The 15,728-nt window shown below is 33.0% G+C and overlaps 1 protein-coding gene across 3 annotated transcripts; it reads left to right on the top strand.

Moving 5' to 3' along the window:
• Positions 1 to 272: 272 nt before the first annotated feature.
• Positions 273 to 4,276, top strand: LOC107954792 (importin subunit beta-2). 3 transcript variants are annotated; one of them, XM_041097738.1, is made up of 7 exons: positions 273 to 617; positions 784 to 864; positions 1,329 to 1,379; positions 1,491 to 1,576; positions 2,628 to 2,670; positions 3,749 to 3,910; positions 4,026 to 4,276. In XM_041097738.1, exons 1-7 carry the CDS (start codon positions 588 to 590, stop codon positions 4,179 to 4,181), a joined length of 609 nt encoding a protein of 202 aa, XP_040953672.1. In that variant the 5' UTR covers positions 273 to 587; the 3' UTR covers positions 4,182 to 4,276. The 3 variants fall into 3 exon arrangements, with proteins under 3 accessions (XP_040953672.1, XP_040953671.1, XP_016745952.1); XM_041097737.1 differs by having other exon boundaries at positions 3,749 to 4,276; XM_016890463.2 differs by having other exon boundaries at positions 273 to 681; positions 3,749 to 4,276.
• The last annotated feature ends 11,452 nt before the right edge of the window (positions 4,277 to 15,728 follow it).

Genomic DNA, 15,728 nt, shown 5'->3' with positions numbered 1-15,728 from the left:
TTTAGCGGTATTTTTTAAAAAGCGTCGCTAATGATCGGGTCTTTAGAGCTCCGCTAATACTCATGGTTTTAGCGGCGTTTTTTAGAAAGCGTTGCTAATGATTGGGTCTTTAGCGGCGTTTTCGAAAAAGCGCCGCTAATGCTCAGGGAAATAGTGGCTTTTTTGTTTCAAACGCCAGAAATTTTTTTTGCAAACCGGCGCCGTTTTTTAATTATATTTTTTATCCCACAATTTGAAATGAAAATCTTCCTTTTTTCCCCCTTCTTTGTCCCAAAATCGATCCCCCTCACCCTGGAAATCTCTTCTTCTTTTTTTCCCCTATTTTATTTTTCCCAAACCATTTCTCCCCTCCCCCGATTCCCTTTATTCCCCCCCAATTTCCCCAAATCGGTAGCTCTCACCCTAGAAATCTCTTCTTCTTCTTCCTGATTTTTTATTTCCTTAAGTCACTGTATCGATGAAGTGCCCCAAAGGAAAATTTATTTGGGTTTTTATTTTTCGAGAACTTTCTTTGGTTTCTCCATTAAAAATTGTTCATCTTTTTTTTTTACCCTTTTCATTTGCATCGTATCCATTTGTCTGTCATCATGCACCTATTTTTCATCTTAGCTAAGACGGTAAGCTTCACTGAGAAAGCTTTCATTGGGTTCTGTAAACCAATATATTATGTTGATGCCTTCTGTAAGTTAACTTGAAGTTTGAAAGTTTCTATTCTTCATTGTGAAGGATGCCATTCTGTTACTTTTAGGGTAATACTTGATATTATACATTAATTTCTTTCAGGCTTTATATGCATCTGTGGATAAATACCTTCATGGTTTGTTTGGCCTTGCTAATGACCCTGCAGCAGAAGTGCGGAAATTGGTGAATAGTTTCTCCTTTTCTCTTGTATTCTTACTGTATTTATAATCCAACTTTTGCGTGGAATGATCTACTGTAAATATTTCCTAATTTTCCTGTAATTTACTATTGAAGCCTATAAAAACTTGACATGAATTACTTGTCATTTCTGATTTTCTGATTTCAGTATTTATATTGAATACAGCCTTAGAATCAGACATGCTTTGTCATCTAGTCTTTGGTGTTAATGGTTCTTGTCATTTTCTTCTATAATGAAACTGCTGACATGTTGGACCGTGCAAATATATATATCATGTAACTGAATACTATGAAAAGGCTGTTTTCGACTCTTTTCATGATTTCATCTGTATAGCATTTCCAAATTTTTAATAAAGCTAGTGATGAATATTAGAAAGCTCTCTCATTTCTTCCAAGTTTGTGCATTGTCAGATCAATGTTTCCTTTTCTTTTTCTTGCCACATGATCAGGTTTGTGCAGCATTTGTTCAGCTAATTGAAGTCCGTCCATCTGTTCTGGAGGTAGTTATTGTAGTATATTGTAACATCTTTAGTTCCATGTCATTCTCTTTTTAAGCCTGTTTACAAATCTGCATTTTGTTTTTTCTGATGTCACTTTCCATTATTTAACAGCCACATATGAAGAATGTAATTGAATATATGTTGCAAGTAAATAAGGACACTGATGATGAGGTGGCACTTGAAGCATGTGAATTTTGGTAACTTTCTTTGTTCATGCCATTTTTAGTTTCTTATTGGATTAAGATATTTTTAAAACTATAATTTTGATAGCTTATGCAGTTTGACAAGCTTCAAACTAATAGTCTTTGGTGGAATGCGATGTCTCTGAAATTAGATCCTTCTTTTTCATTTTTATGTTCATTTTTTTGCCTCTGCTTGTGTCACAATATATGGGTTGTTATCCGTACACCTTAATATCAATTTAAGCTAATATGGATAATAAAAATAAAAATAAAAAGAGAAAAAGCAGAATTGAAAAGGACATGGTCGCTTGCTTGCTTGCTTTCTGGAGTCAATTAGGAAGACCAGTCATGTGAATAAGTGACTTCTTACCTTCAATGAAACAGTCATTTTCAGTTACCACAGTTTTGTCTGCCTTCATATTATTGAGTGCTTCCCACTATTTAACTGCCTTCTTTTCAGGCGGTGACTAATCTGGAAACCTATTATGATGAAAATAAATTAATAGGAATTAAAAACCACAGTGCATGTACCTAATTTGGAAATATACGCAAAATGAGCAGTAGAAATCAATAATTTCAAAGCAAGTACTTTTCTAGTCCTTACTATATTCTGTAGTTGCAGCTATAATTATGAACTCATCATGTGATACTTAGATAGGATGTGAAAGGTATCTTAATTTTTATGCCTTGGAGAAAACAACAAGGAGATTGATCATCTATTTTAAAATTACTGTTGATAATACAGCTATTTAAAATGCCCCCAAGAAGATTTCAACCTAACTCTTTTGATTTCACTTCTGTTATATGATTATTTACACTTATTTGTCAACTAGTATCATAATTATATAGTGTTTTTTTAGTCATATATAATTATAGAATATGAATTACACACCTCCAACCATTTTAATATGAGTAAATTAGTTTTTATACATTAGATTAAAGAGTAAATATACATATATATGTATGTGTTATCTTCGAATAACTTGTTCCATCGCCTTATACTAAATGCTTTGATTAGACACATCAGTGCAAATATAAACCTTTTCTTTGCTTCCCTTAATTCCAGGGTGCAGGGAATAGTTTTGGAACAAGACAACATAGACCCTATGGTATGTCCAGTAGTAATTTGTAGTTGTCCGCATCCCATTTATTTATTATTTTTCACATGCTTTATGCATTTGAAATTTTTATATTTAAAAAAATGGAATGAGAGAGTGCAAAAGGATAAGAAGCCGATAAATATGAAATGGATATTAATGTGCAATGAAAATCATGTCATTTTCTTTGTCCCCTTTCACATGTTTTTTTAGTTTTTACTAAAAATATTAATATCCCGTCGCTTAGATTGTACAAACCAATGCTCTTTTTAGAATGGTCAGTACACCTTCAAGTAAAGATAGCTTATTGGAAGAATTCTTTCTAGATATATGCCTAGCAATATGGACTACAACTCCGTGGACTGTTCCAGCCAATGCTGGTATGTCTTCTTTGACGTTTCCCTGCATTTGCCTATATCACTGTCATACTTGTCCTTTTTAGCTTGTTAGACATGCCTCTTACAGAAGTGTCGCATCCTTTCTTTAAGTTGGAATGGTGGTCTGTATGAAAATTATGGCACTTTTGGCTTCTTTTTAAAACTTGAGTAGGCATCTTATTTTTGGGCCTTTTGGTAGTCTTTTGTCACCATTGAAAAGGTTTAAAGAGAGATTTTGGTACAAATATTAGGAAAATACGCTTGTAACCTATCTGATGTTTACAATAAGTGATGTTTACAATAGTTTGGGACTTTTTTCACTTTTGATGTTGATGTGACTTCCTATCTGCATTTGGTACTAAGTAGAGCATGCTGGCATAATCTGTTCTATATGGATTGCAGCATCTTATAGGAGAAAAGCTATGTTGTTGTTGTTGTCGTAATTGTAACACGTGTCATTGCTATTATTTTTTTGTATGGTAGAATTTGATTAGTGAATCTTTACTGCTATTACTCTTATTGATTATGTCCACTCTAAGGAGTATCTAAATAATATTATGAAAAATTTGATGCCAAATTTTTATCATTACAACAAGTGTTATGTTGAATTTGTTGTATTCTGCATGTAGTTAACTTTTCCTCTGTTGCATTTATTTTCTAAATATTGATTTCATTTCTTGAAAATACCTCAATTGTTTTAAACTTATGACCAGATGGAGAAGTTTACGGAAAAGGAGAGGGAGCTTCGAACTAGTTCACTAACTAGAAAACAACCAAATACTGGGTCAAAAGAAACCAGCTTAGATGAAGTGCTATGTAGGCACATGGAGAGAAAACCTTTTGCCTATGGACTTTGTAATGAATGTTATGAAGAGGTGAGCAGCCATGTTCCTACTAGGCGTTCCTATCTTCTTTTTCCCGCTACAATTGTACCATTGGAAACTGTTCTATCATTGAAGCTCAAGTTCATGTTGTTACTGGTTGGTGAAGTTCATGAAGATTTCAGGAGGGCGCGATGGAGGATCAGATCCACCTGCATTCCAGCTTGCTGAGAAAGAGAGACTGGCAAAATTATCTATTCAGGAAAATGTTAAAGTATGTTCTGTAATCATACTTTCTAAAGGTTTAAGGACAGTGAAAGGTTGAAAATCCTAATTGTAATCACTTGATATATTTTACTTTGCGAGAGTCATGTGGTAACTCAAGTTATTCTCTCACAATATACTTCTCTCCCTTCCTAATGTGCTAACTGATCTCTTATTTGTGTTATTAATTTATTATTTTAAATTCTAAAACTAAATTCATTAATTTTTATATTTAGTTTTAAAGTTAAAATTTTCATAGAAAATTTAATTTAAATAATATTTTTGTATTTATCCTTAAAAAAGTATATTTAAAGTTCAAACTTAAAAAATAAAACATAATATAATATTTATCATAAAAATAAATATTTAAATAATTTTTTTTAAATGTTATGTTTTTAGCGGCATTTTTGTGAGAAGCGTCGCTAGCGTTTGTGATAAAAAGCGTCGCTAAAGGTCATGTTCTTTAGCAGCGTTTGTGACAAAAGCGTTGCTGAAGATCATGACTTTTAGCGGCGTTTGTGATAAAAGAGCCGCTAAAGGTCGTGATCTTTAGTGGCGCTTGTGGTAAAAGCGCCGCTAAAGGTCATGATCTTTAGCGGCGTTTGTGATAAAAGCGCTGCTAAAGGCCATGATCTTTAGTGGCATTTTTTCACATAAACGCCGCTAAATTTAGCGGCTTTCTCTATAGCGGAACTTTTTGCGGCGCTTAAAAACGCCGCTAAAGGCCTAAAAAAATGCCGCTAAAAGCCTATTTTGGTGTAGTGAATGGTCCTATAATATGTGCCAAATGAGCCTATTTATAGCCTTCATATGGTTGTTGCCTAAACCCTAGGTTAGTTGATGTTCCCGAGCTTTAAGTTTGATTGTACAAAGCAAAACACCCTTGCTTCATGTTTATTTTCTATCCTAGAGTTGGTGTTACGACACACCAGGATTTGTGTCATGACATAGAAGTTAGTACGCTCCTGCTTGGGATGTCTTCAGGGGTATGTCGCGACACCCTCAGTTTGTGTCATGACATCGAAGGTAATTTCATACTTTCTCTATTATGCTGTCTATGCTGTGACATTGGACCTCCCATGTTGCAACATATTGTCTAGTATTGGCCTAAAATTCCTTCTAATGGTCTTTTGCACACTCACAAAGTATGTTAGCTCTCCCTTAGGCCTCATTCTGCTCTTAAGGTCAATAAAAGAAACAATTCACACATTTTATTAAATATAAGTAAAACTAAAGAAACTTAACTAAAGTATAATGGAAATGCTTTTATTCAGACTCCTTAGGTGCGAAAACTAGTTTAATCTACTACACTGAATTACGACAGATCAAGGAGGAACTGATTTAGATCTTGGCATGTGAGGTTAAGGTTATGAGGAAAAAGTAAATTCCACTGGTAAAAGTTTTGTGGCATAATCATGACACTAAGGAGGCTACTTGGGAGCCAGAGGACTTGATTTATCAATAATATCCTCATCTATTCAGATTACATAAATTTTGAGGACGAAATTTCTTTTAAGGAGGGCAGAGTTATCACACCCCATTTTTATTTAGTTATTGTTTAACATTTCAATAAGATCAAGTGCTAGCCTAGTGGTTAAGAAAAATCTTAGTTATCCATAAGACCCAAGTTTGAATCCCCCTTAGATATTTTTTAACAAATTCGCCACTCTTTGGTCACCTCCCCTCCTTGCTACCCACTCTTAGTTGTCATGAGCTAGGAACCTTTCTTCCATTTTCTTCCTCCTCCTTTCCTTTAATCGTCCTCTTTTCACTCCCTATGTTCCCTTCCTTTCCTTACTTTCCCATTATTTCTCTCCTTTCCTTTTTCCTTCCGTTTGACTTGGTTTTGCTGCCCATATCACTATAAACACCATCATTCATTTTTTTTTCATTTTTTTCTCCTTTCTTCCTTTCTCTCTTCACCACCACCTTGTGCCACCATAGTTATTTGATTTTTTGTCACACTTCCACCAATTATGTTGTTACACCACCATACAACCACCTTTACACTGCCACCCTTCCAGCTTTCCCCCTTTTATTCTGCCACCGCTCCACCGCTACGCTGTCCCCGCCACCCATTTTTCTCCTATCTTCTTTCTTTTGGTTATAACCAAATCTATTTTACTCTTCTTTCATTTCATTTTACTTCTTTGACCGAAACTTGCTCATCTTTCTTCTATCATATCCATCAAACCTTGTGCTAAGAAAAGTGTAAGAAGATCCTCCATGTTCAATATCTATCTTTCTATGTTTTCAATAAGAATTATAGATCTCATTTTGGATCTAGTTTAACCGAATTTAACTTATGATTTTACTATGTGTATTTATAAATAAAGGTGCAGATTTGGATGCGTAGACCAGATCCGAGTTATTGGAAGTGCTATCGTAGTAAGGATATAAATAGAAAATAGAATAAGTAGGTTTTCTTCATTTTCATAAGGAGTACTTGTGCTTTGTGTGTTTTTTGGTTCAATGATCAAATCTAGACTAGATCTGACCGGATCCACAGTGATGGAGTGCTTGGGTTTAAATTTAACACAGTTCAAACGTACACAATAAGCTGTGTGTTATAGCTAAGTATCTTTGTGTGACTGATGAAATCCATGTAAAAATTATATTTTTAACTATGACTAATCGATGGCAAGAATGCCTTTGGAAGGATATTTAAATGAAATTTGTGCCCTATTTTAGGATTGACCGAATGTAAGTACCCCAATCTTAAAAGATTACGTTGGCCACTAATGTGATATGATATTATATATGTAGTACTAATTTGCACTTTTTGTGATGTAAGCAAGTCTATTTTATATGTTGTTATGATTACAACCATGTACACTATTACTGATATTTTAATCATTTTTTGAAGATGTGTTTACTGATAGCGATCTAACTAAAAGCATAATCGATTATGCTCACTGCTACTCTTATACTGGATGCATGATAATTGATGCCTACTGTTCTGTTATTGACAATGCATATCATATTGCATCGCATGGGGTTGGAACGATTATGAAAGGAGAAAGTATTGGTGGCTTGTCCATAATGACAACTTGTCTACATTACTAATGGCTAGTCCACAATTCTAGCAGCTTGTTTGCATTATTGGTGGCTTCTCCACAATCTGGCAACTTGTCTGGCTTGTCCACAAATCTGGTAGCTTGTCTACATTACTGGTGACTTGTCCACATTACTGGCAGTTTATCTGCAATACTGGTGGCTTGTCCCCAAATTGGTGTGTTATTGGATGGATGAGTTCTGGGGAACTTTTATTATTATGTGTAGCGAAGTTAGGTAGAAACTTTTCTGAAAAATATCGCATTGACATGTTCAAGCATGACATAAATTGTTAATTTTGTATTGTTTTTAATATTTTGTATATTCATTGACTTAAGTTCTATATTTGCTGTCTATTATTTTTTATTGGAGTTATGACTCACACTGAGCTTATTAGCTCACTCTTTACTTATTTCTGTCAGAGGTTAGAAGGTGGATAGCTGCCTAAGGAGCTATTCGAATGTTTTTGTTATTAAGGTATTTTAAAACTTATTTCTATTATTTTTTAGGATTGTAATAACTTTTATTTGGACTATTGTAACCCCTAAACCCGGCCTAAACGTTATGATCGAATCTCAAAGATGACATTGAACATGATGACGGCATGGGAAAAGTGTAGCGATTTCTTTCAAAAATCATTATCTCTTTTATTTAAAATCAACGCATTGATTTACTTGAGAAACTCGAAGATATTTTCAAAAATTGAATAACTTTGAAAAGTCCAAGTTTGAGCATTTGAAGTAAAAAATTTAATTTGCAAATGTCGTAGCGAAAAAATTAAAAACAATTATATTGGTTGGTTTAAAATCATTATTTAATACATTCCATCTGATTAACTGATAAAATATATTTCAATTTGGTAAAAATGTGTTCTTGAATTTGATATAAAATCATTGGGTCGAAATCGTAATTGTATTGAGAAATCCAGTTTTTCGTATTCATTTGATAAACCATTTTTAACAATTGTTTTGAATCCCAATCATGCAAAGTCAAACCAAAATACAAAGTAAAATCCAAAATCAATGTCCCATGTCGTATTCCATAAATAATAAATAAACTATCCTAAAATATCGAATAATAATGTATAAAAGTTTATACGCAAAAGTCTGAGTACTCCTTTGTAAGCCAAGCCCATGTCCTAACCTCACGGGTTATCTATGTGTCCCGAGATGATGAGGGACAAACCTCACTAAGGGTGAGTCTAGGCAAATCCTTATCACTGAAATTACCAGGAGAAAGATAACCTTTATGGCAAAACTTTTGATAGGAAAGCCTTTGTGGCGAGTACTAGATATAAAATACAACATTTGTGGCAACACTCTGGACAGAAAAGCCTTTGTGGTGAGTACTAGATGTAAAGGACAACCTTTGTGGCTAAACTCTGGACAGGAAAGCCATTGTAGAGAGTACTGGATGTAAAGGATAGCCTTTGTGGCAAAACTCTTGAAAGGTAAGCCTTTGTGGTGATTTCTGTCAAATGAAAGCCTTTATGGCAATCTTTGTAAATGAAGTGGTTGTGGCTACATCTTAAAAGAAACACCTTTGTGGGGTAACCTAAGTATAGGATGCCTTGGTGACAACTCTGTAAAGGAAATCCCTTTAGGAAAATACAAAAGAAGCCTTTGTGGCTGTTTTAATAAAGGAATGCCTTTACGAAAATTTTGAATGAATGGTGCATAAGGAATTAGGAAAGAATAGCATGAACAGTCCTCTAATGGTAAAGTAAAGATAAGACACTGAAGGTAAAGATAGTGTATGAGATAATGTATGGACAAGTAGAAGAAACTAAGTATCTAGCAAACTTTGAAAGAAAGGCACCATATGTAAATGAAATGGCGAACCTCGCTTAATAACAAGAAAATAAAAGTGAAGCTAAAGCGCGCCAGAGTAGGTGGAAAATCTAGGATATTTATTATAGGCATGTATAGATAGCACCTTGAATTAAAGAAGATCTGGATGAACTCTGTGTTAAGTAATGGGCGTAGTCGACCTCACCCGAAGGTAGTGGAAAAGTTAGTAAGTATGAAATAAGATTTTAAGTCTGTAAAAAGGTAACTGAAATGGTTAAGGACTATGTAAAGATAAGATTTAAGAAGGGACATAGAAAGTGAAGAGATTTTAAGTATAGTACGCTCAAAGGGAAGAAATGGTCATTTGAGTTTGGAACCTAAATTTGGAGCCTAGAAGAGTGAAGGCTTAATGAATATGAAATGAAGATAAGTCTTTAAAGACACTGTAAGGAGAAAAAATATCCAAAATAAAAAGGAGTAATTAAAAATGTTTAAAAGAAATGTTTAATGAAGTATCCACCAGAATGAAAAGAAAAAGTCTAAGGACACATGTAGAACCTGCGAGGCACCTATTACGCTTAAATGTTAAGAATTAGGTATTTAAGGTTTAACTCACTAAGTTCTTATGAAATTACAAAAGTTATTTCATGTTTCAAGTTGCAAATAAGTATTCATTGGGAAGGACAATGACCGCCTCCAGATGTACTAACGTCTAGAGTGTGAATAGTGCAACTAAAAGATATGGAATCGAGGCAGTGTCCGTAAGTATAAAGATCAGGTTGTAATATAGTTTTAACAATGAAATAGCTGAGTACTCCAAGGATCAAACTCAAGGAAGGCAAGAACTAAATTAATATAAACTGAAATGCAAATAGAAATAATTAGTAATATAAAGAAATTATAATGCGATAAATCATAAAGGAAATATTTTTGGTTTTGATAAGGAAGAAAATAAAAATAGCATAAAGAAAAGAGACTTAGGAAAACTAACTTATAAACTTAATCAGATCTAGATATGGGTGATTAGCTAGTTTTGGTGGTCATAACTAATTCCTATTTCAGGTTTCTATTCAATTGAATAGTCATTACCCAAGCAGGATCTCTCGATCTTCCATTAAACTAACGAGTCGACAAGAACTACTTATCTCTCAACCTCATAGTCTAGGGCAATTCAAGGCTAAGCTGTTCATGGATAGGCCATGTCAATTTTGGGTTAATTCTCACCTAAATGACTTGCTAGGGTCGTCAAGCCTAGGGGTTAATCTCTTCCTCTCCCAAACAGTTGATCCGCTAAGAAAACCCTACTAAGCACACTTCCACTTGCTAATCCCCCATAAGAGGATTAGTTCCTCACGAATCTCCTAAGCACAAGGAACTTGATAAATAAAATGAACATTAAAAACAATTAAAGTAAAGAGTTTAAGCAAAATCCTAAGATATATTTGACTGAAGCACGAAATCCACAATAGTTTGATCGTGTTTACAAATTACGTTTTCTAAAAAACACAAAATAGAAAAGAACTAAAAATAAACCTAAAGCCTAGAAGAAAGAAAGAAACTAAAAGTTAAAATTATAAAAGAAATCTTAAAGTATGAAAGTTGTCTTCAACAAGTATTTTAAAAGCCTATTTATGGAGTTAGGGTTGTTGTCATCCTCAACCCTAGGTCAACTATCGTTCTCGTGTTAACTGTTCATTGTGCAGACTAAAACGCCCTTAGGTCATAAATGTTTCACATACAAGGCTGATGTTGCGACACCCTACTGCTTGTGTCGCGACATCGAAAGTAGTATGATCAGGTTCAGGGTAACTTCAGGGGTATGTCGCGACATCCCTTGGCTGTGTCAAGACACCAAAGGCAATCTCGAGATTCTTGTATTTTGCTCCCTGTGTTGCGACATCAAACTTTTTGTGTTGCAACACAATGACCAGTATGTAGTTTTTACACCCTTAAATGGTCTCCAACACACTCACTAAGTACATTAGCTCACCTTCAGGCCTAATTCGATTCCTAAGGTCAATAAAAGACTCAAAATACAATTTTTATTGGATTTAACCTAAACTAAGAAATCATAACTAAAATATAATGAAAATGCTTGTATTCAAGCTCCTCAAGTACGAAAACTAGTTTAATCTGCTACACCAAATTACGACAGCTCAAACTCCCCCACTCTTAAGTCATTACTTGTCCTTAAGCAAAGGAAAATAAAAACAGAAAAATAAAATACGACCCTTGAGTAGGTAGATTACAGATATTGGTTTTGGAGTACATAGCTAGGTATTTTCATAGTTACACATAATATTGACAGAATATATAAATGACTTACCACTTTTAATATCAAACACCTAAGTTCAGTATTTTACAAAATATACAAACATGAAGGTTTTCTGTAACAGCTCGATTTTGAGTCTAGTTGGAACAGTGGTTTCAGGACCACAAATCCGACGAGGAAAAATTTATTTTAAAATTATGACATGGGTTGCATTATGATAGGAAGGTTGCATGAAAATATTGATATGAAAATTTTATCGATTTAGTGACTAATTAAGGAAATGACCTATTTGTATAAAATGTAGAATTTGAATTCTAAAAGCTAGAAGGGTTAACTAGCTAGAAATTGTAATACCCCGAAAATTACTACAGTAAAAAAAAAGTAAGATAATATCCCTGATATGGTAAAATAAGGAAATAAAGTGATAAAAAGGGAAATTGAGTTAGGTCAACAATGGAAGGTAGATTATGACATATTAATTCAAGAAAGGATTAATCGCAAAAGTGAGAAAAATTTTGTTGCCCAAGAGTAAATACTCAAAACTTGAGGGGTTAAAGTGTAAATATGAAAAAGTTGAAGAACCAATAGTGTAAATATTTTAAGGGTGGAATAATCTAGAAACTAAGGAAAATGGATGAATTAGGACCAAATTGAAAAGGTGAAGAATTTTGAGGGACTAAATTACAATTTTACCAAATTAAGTGATGACTCAAGGATGGAATTTCAAAAGATTATGAAGGGAAAAATGGTCAATTAGAAGGAGAGAGAATTCTAGAAGGTAATGATGATGTTGGTGATATTTTAATTAATTAATTAGATAAATGTTATTTAATTATTATTTTATTAAGATTTTTAGTATTATTTTATTAATAAATGATTAATATAAAGAAGGAAAGATGATGAGAAATCATCTCTTCTCCATGAAAACTAACGTGAGAAGAGAGGAAAAGAAAGAAGTTTTTCTTTCTTTACAATTTGTCCTTCTACCAAAATTCACCATTTTCACTTAGAAATCAAAGAAATTTTCATAGCCACCAAGAGAGAAAATTGATAAGGAGACTAGGGGAGCTAGAATATCAAGTTAGATTCAAGAAATAGAAGCTGGAGGGGGGAGAAAATCAAGTTAAGGATTGAAATCAATGGCATAAGGTAAGAACATCAAGATTTTTATATACTTTTGAGTTTGATATTATTGAAAAAGTAGGAAATTAATGTTAAGGTAGAGTTTCATTATATAAGGTTCTATATTCTTGTTATGCTAAAAAAAGGGAAATAAAAGAAAGTGATGGAAAATGTTGAAGAGAAAGGAAAGGAAAGTTTTATAAATTTAGTTATCAACATTTTACACTAAAACAGTTTCGAGACAGCAACAGTAGTCTGACTTTGATAATCTACCAAAAATCATATAAATTGAATTAGAGGATGAAAAAAATATTAAATTAAATCTTATTGGGTCTAGTTTCTCATAGAAGAAACGGTGTAAGCAATGGAATTGTAAATTATGAGATATAGTAGTTTTTGTGAGATAAGGTCAGAATGATTTCGGGTTCCCCTGTACTGACTTTGGAAAATCATCAAAAATTGGAGAAAAATAATTAGAGGCTTAAATTTATATGTTTAAATCCTTAATGAGTCTATTTTCAATGAGTCTATTTTCAATAGAAACAAATGGAAATATCATTAGAATTCTGTACAAGGAGATAATTAATTTTTAGTGAAGAAGGGTCGGAACTGTTAGACAGCAGAATAGGGATGAATTTAAAGAATAAACTGTACTTATTGGCTAAACCAAAAATGATGAATTTAAAGAATAAATTGTACTTATTGGCTAAACCAAAAATTATGAAAATTTTATGGTAATAACATATGTGAGTATAGTTTCAGATAAAATTTACAGATCTTAATTTTGAGTTCTGTATATCAAGATATAAATAATTTAGTGACTACGACTCAAGTGGACAGCTTTGAATGAATATATATAAGTAAAGGGTGAAATTATAGATAATGTTACCTATAAGCATGTTATATACATTAAGGATGTGGAATGGAGAGGAGGAGGAGGAAAATATATGATTATTTAACTAGCATGAGTTTTCATTAAAAATGACCAATTTACATGTTTTAGGTTCAGGGACTAAATTGAACAAATGTGAAACTTTAAGGGTAAATTTATAAAAATGTCAAAAAGTGGCCAAATTGCATGAAATGGATTGGTTATTTATATAAATTACAAAATTGAATGAAATTTAGAACAATATTGGGTGGAAATTTAAGAAAATAGAAAATTTCCAAAATGTCCTTGAATTTTGGTATTTCTGCAATTTAGTCTGGTGAGCTCGTTGAGCTATATTCTATATAATTTCAATTGAAGTGAATGCTATTTGGTAATGAATATTATATATGTGTGTGTATTTTATTATTGGAATCAAATTATTATTGGTAATATGTATAATTATTTGATGCATTTAAATGATTATCGGAAGCTCGATTGGGTTGGAAGCTTGTTGGAGATATATGACATTATCCACTGGTTCTATTGGTAATTTTGGATGATTTGATTCTGGCTATAATGACTTGTATAAGTTAAATTGGTTAATGTTAGCTCATAAATGTTTTGATTTTAATTGGTCATAAATTAATTTGTAAACTCCGGTAATGCTCTATAACCCTGTTCTGGAGAAGGATACGGGTTAAGGGTGTTACATTTAGTGGTATCAGAGCTATGTTAGTCGGTTCTCGGACCGAACGTAGCATATATGAAGTCTAGTAATACATGTCATGCTATTACTTGTGATAGTGTGATATCTTCGGGCTCTAACAAAATTATTTTGTTAAGTCAGAGATTATTTTCAACTGAGATATTTTTGATAATGTTGAAAACAATATTGAGATAAATGAAATATGCTCATGTTATGTTGGAATTTGGAAAGGTAAGAATAGAAATTCATGAAAAAAAAAGTTTATGTTGTGATAAGCTCATCCAAGTATGTTGGTGATCATATGATGCTATGTGCTTAACATATTTGATTAAGTGAATATGATAAGCGAATTTACTTAAATAGACGGAATGTGTGTTTATATACTTTACTTGAATAAGTGAGAATTGTGGACTACTATAGTTATGAAAATGGGTCGTCTAGACCTAAAATTAAAGGAAATTTAATAAAAATTATTTTACGAGTCTAGGGGCAAAATCATAATTTTGTCAAACTCTAGGGGCAAAAATGTAAAATTTTCAAAGTGTGATTTTTGGACTGGATTGAATAATGTGAATGCTATATAAGCTAAATATGTTATTATAGATTGAAAAAGATGAGAAATTTGCATTAATTGGTAAAAAGAAAAATGAGAAAAAGTGAGAAATTTCTCGATTGAACATTCGAAATAAAAAGGGATATGAATGAAGTGACAGAAATGATCATATGTGTGGCACGGACTGTGTGTAGGCCACTATGTAAAAGTGAAAGTGATGGTCACGCGTGTAGTACTATGTGCAGGCTACTACGTGTACCAGAATGATAGGTGGCATGTGTAGTACTATGTGCAAGCTACTATGCGTACCAGATAGCTTCGATCACATGTGTAGTACTATGTGCAGGCTACTACGTATATCGGATAATGATGGTCACATGTGTAGTACTATCTACAGGCTACTATGCATACCAGATAGCTTCGATCACGTGTGTAGTACTATGTGCAGGCTACTATATGAACCGGTATCTTTAAATATAAAGGGGGCTGCTAAGTGCTGATTCCCCCAAGGGGTTGCTAAGTGTTGATTCCCCGAATCATTGGTGGTTGCTAAGTGCTGATTCCACCGTATTTTTGAATGTGAAAGGGGTTGCTAAGTGCTGATTCCCCGAATCACTGGTGGTTGCTAAGTGCTAAATCTACCGATAACGGATAACATTCCGAGTGTTCAACGAGGAAATTGGAAAGGTGAATATATATATATATGGTGGACAAGGTTATGTGAGGAATATTGGGTTTGATACTTAATCAACCCATGTGTAAGGTGAAAGGAAATATTAAAACTACAAAAGAACAAATTTAAATATTAAATAGTTCTGAATAACAACAGTTGGGAAACTTTGAAAAATCACCATAAATGGTAGGAAATGAATTAGAGGTTGAATAATATATGAAATTGAATCTGAGTGAGTCTATTTTCATATGAAAGAAACAAAGCAAGAAAAAGAGTTATATATTTGGGGATATTTGAATTTTATTGATACAGGGTTGAATTGATTTAGAATTCCCCTGTTCCAAATTTGGAAAATCATACAAAATTGTATAAAAATAATTATGGCTTGAAGTTTACATGATTGAATTCCTTACTGAATCTATTTTTAAGAGAAACAAACAAGAACATTGTTTGAATTTTTTACAGAGAGTTAAGTAAATTTTAGTAAGGAGAGGTTAGAACTATCGGGCAGTGAAACAGGGGAATCTTTAGAGAATAAACTGTACTAATTGGTTGAACTAAAAAATT

This window comes from Gossypium hirsutum, chromosome D07 (genome assembly GCF_007990345.1).
Source record: "Gossypium hirsutum isolate 1008001.06 chromosome D07, Gossypium_hirsutum_v2.1, whole genome shotgun sequence".
In the NCBI taxonomy this organism is placed as follows: Eukaryota; Viridiplantae; Streptophyta; class Magnoliopsida; order Malvales; family Malvaceae; genus Gossypium; species Gossypium hirsutum.
Note: the sequence above shows the minus strand (reverse complement) of the source record. Positions and strands in the feature narration are given on the sequence as shown.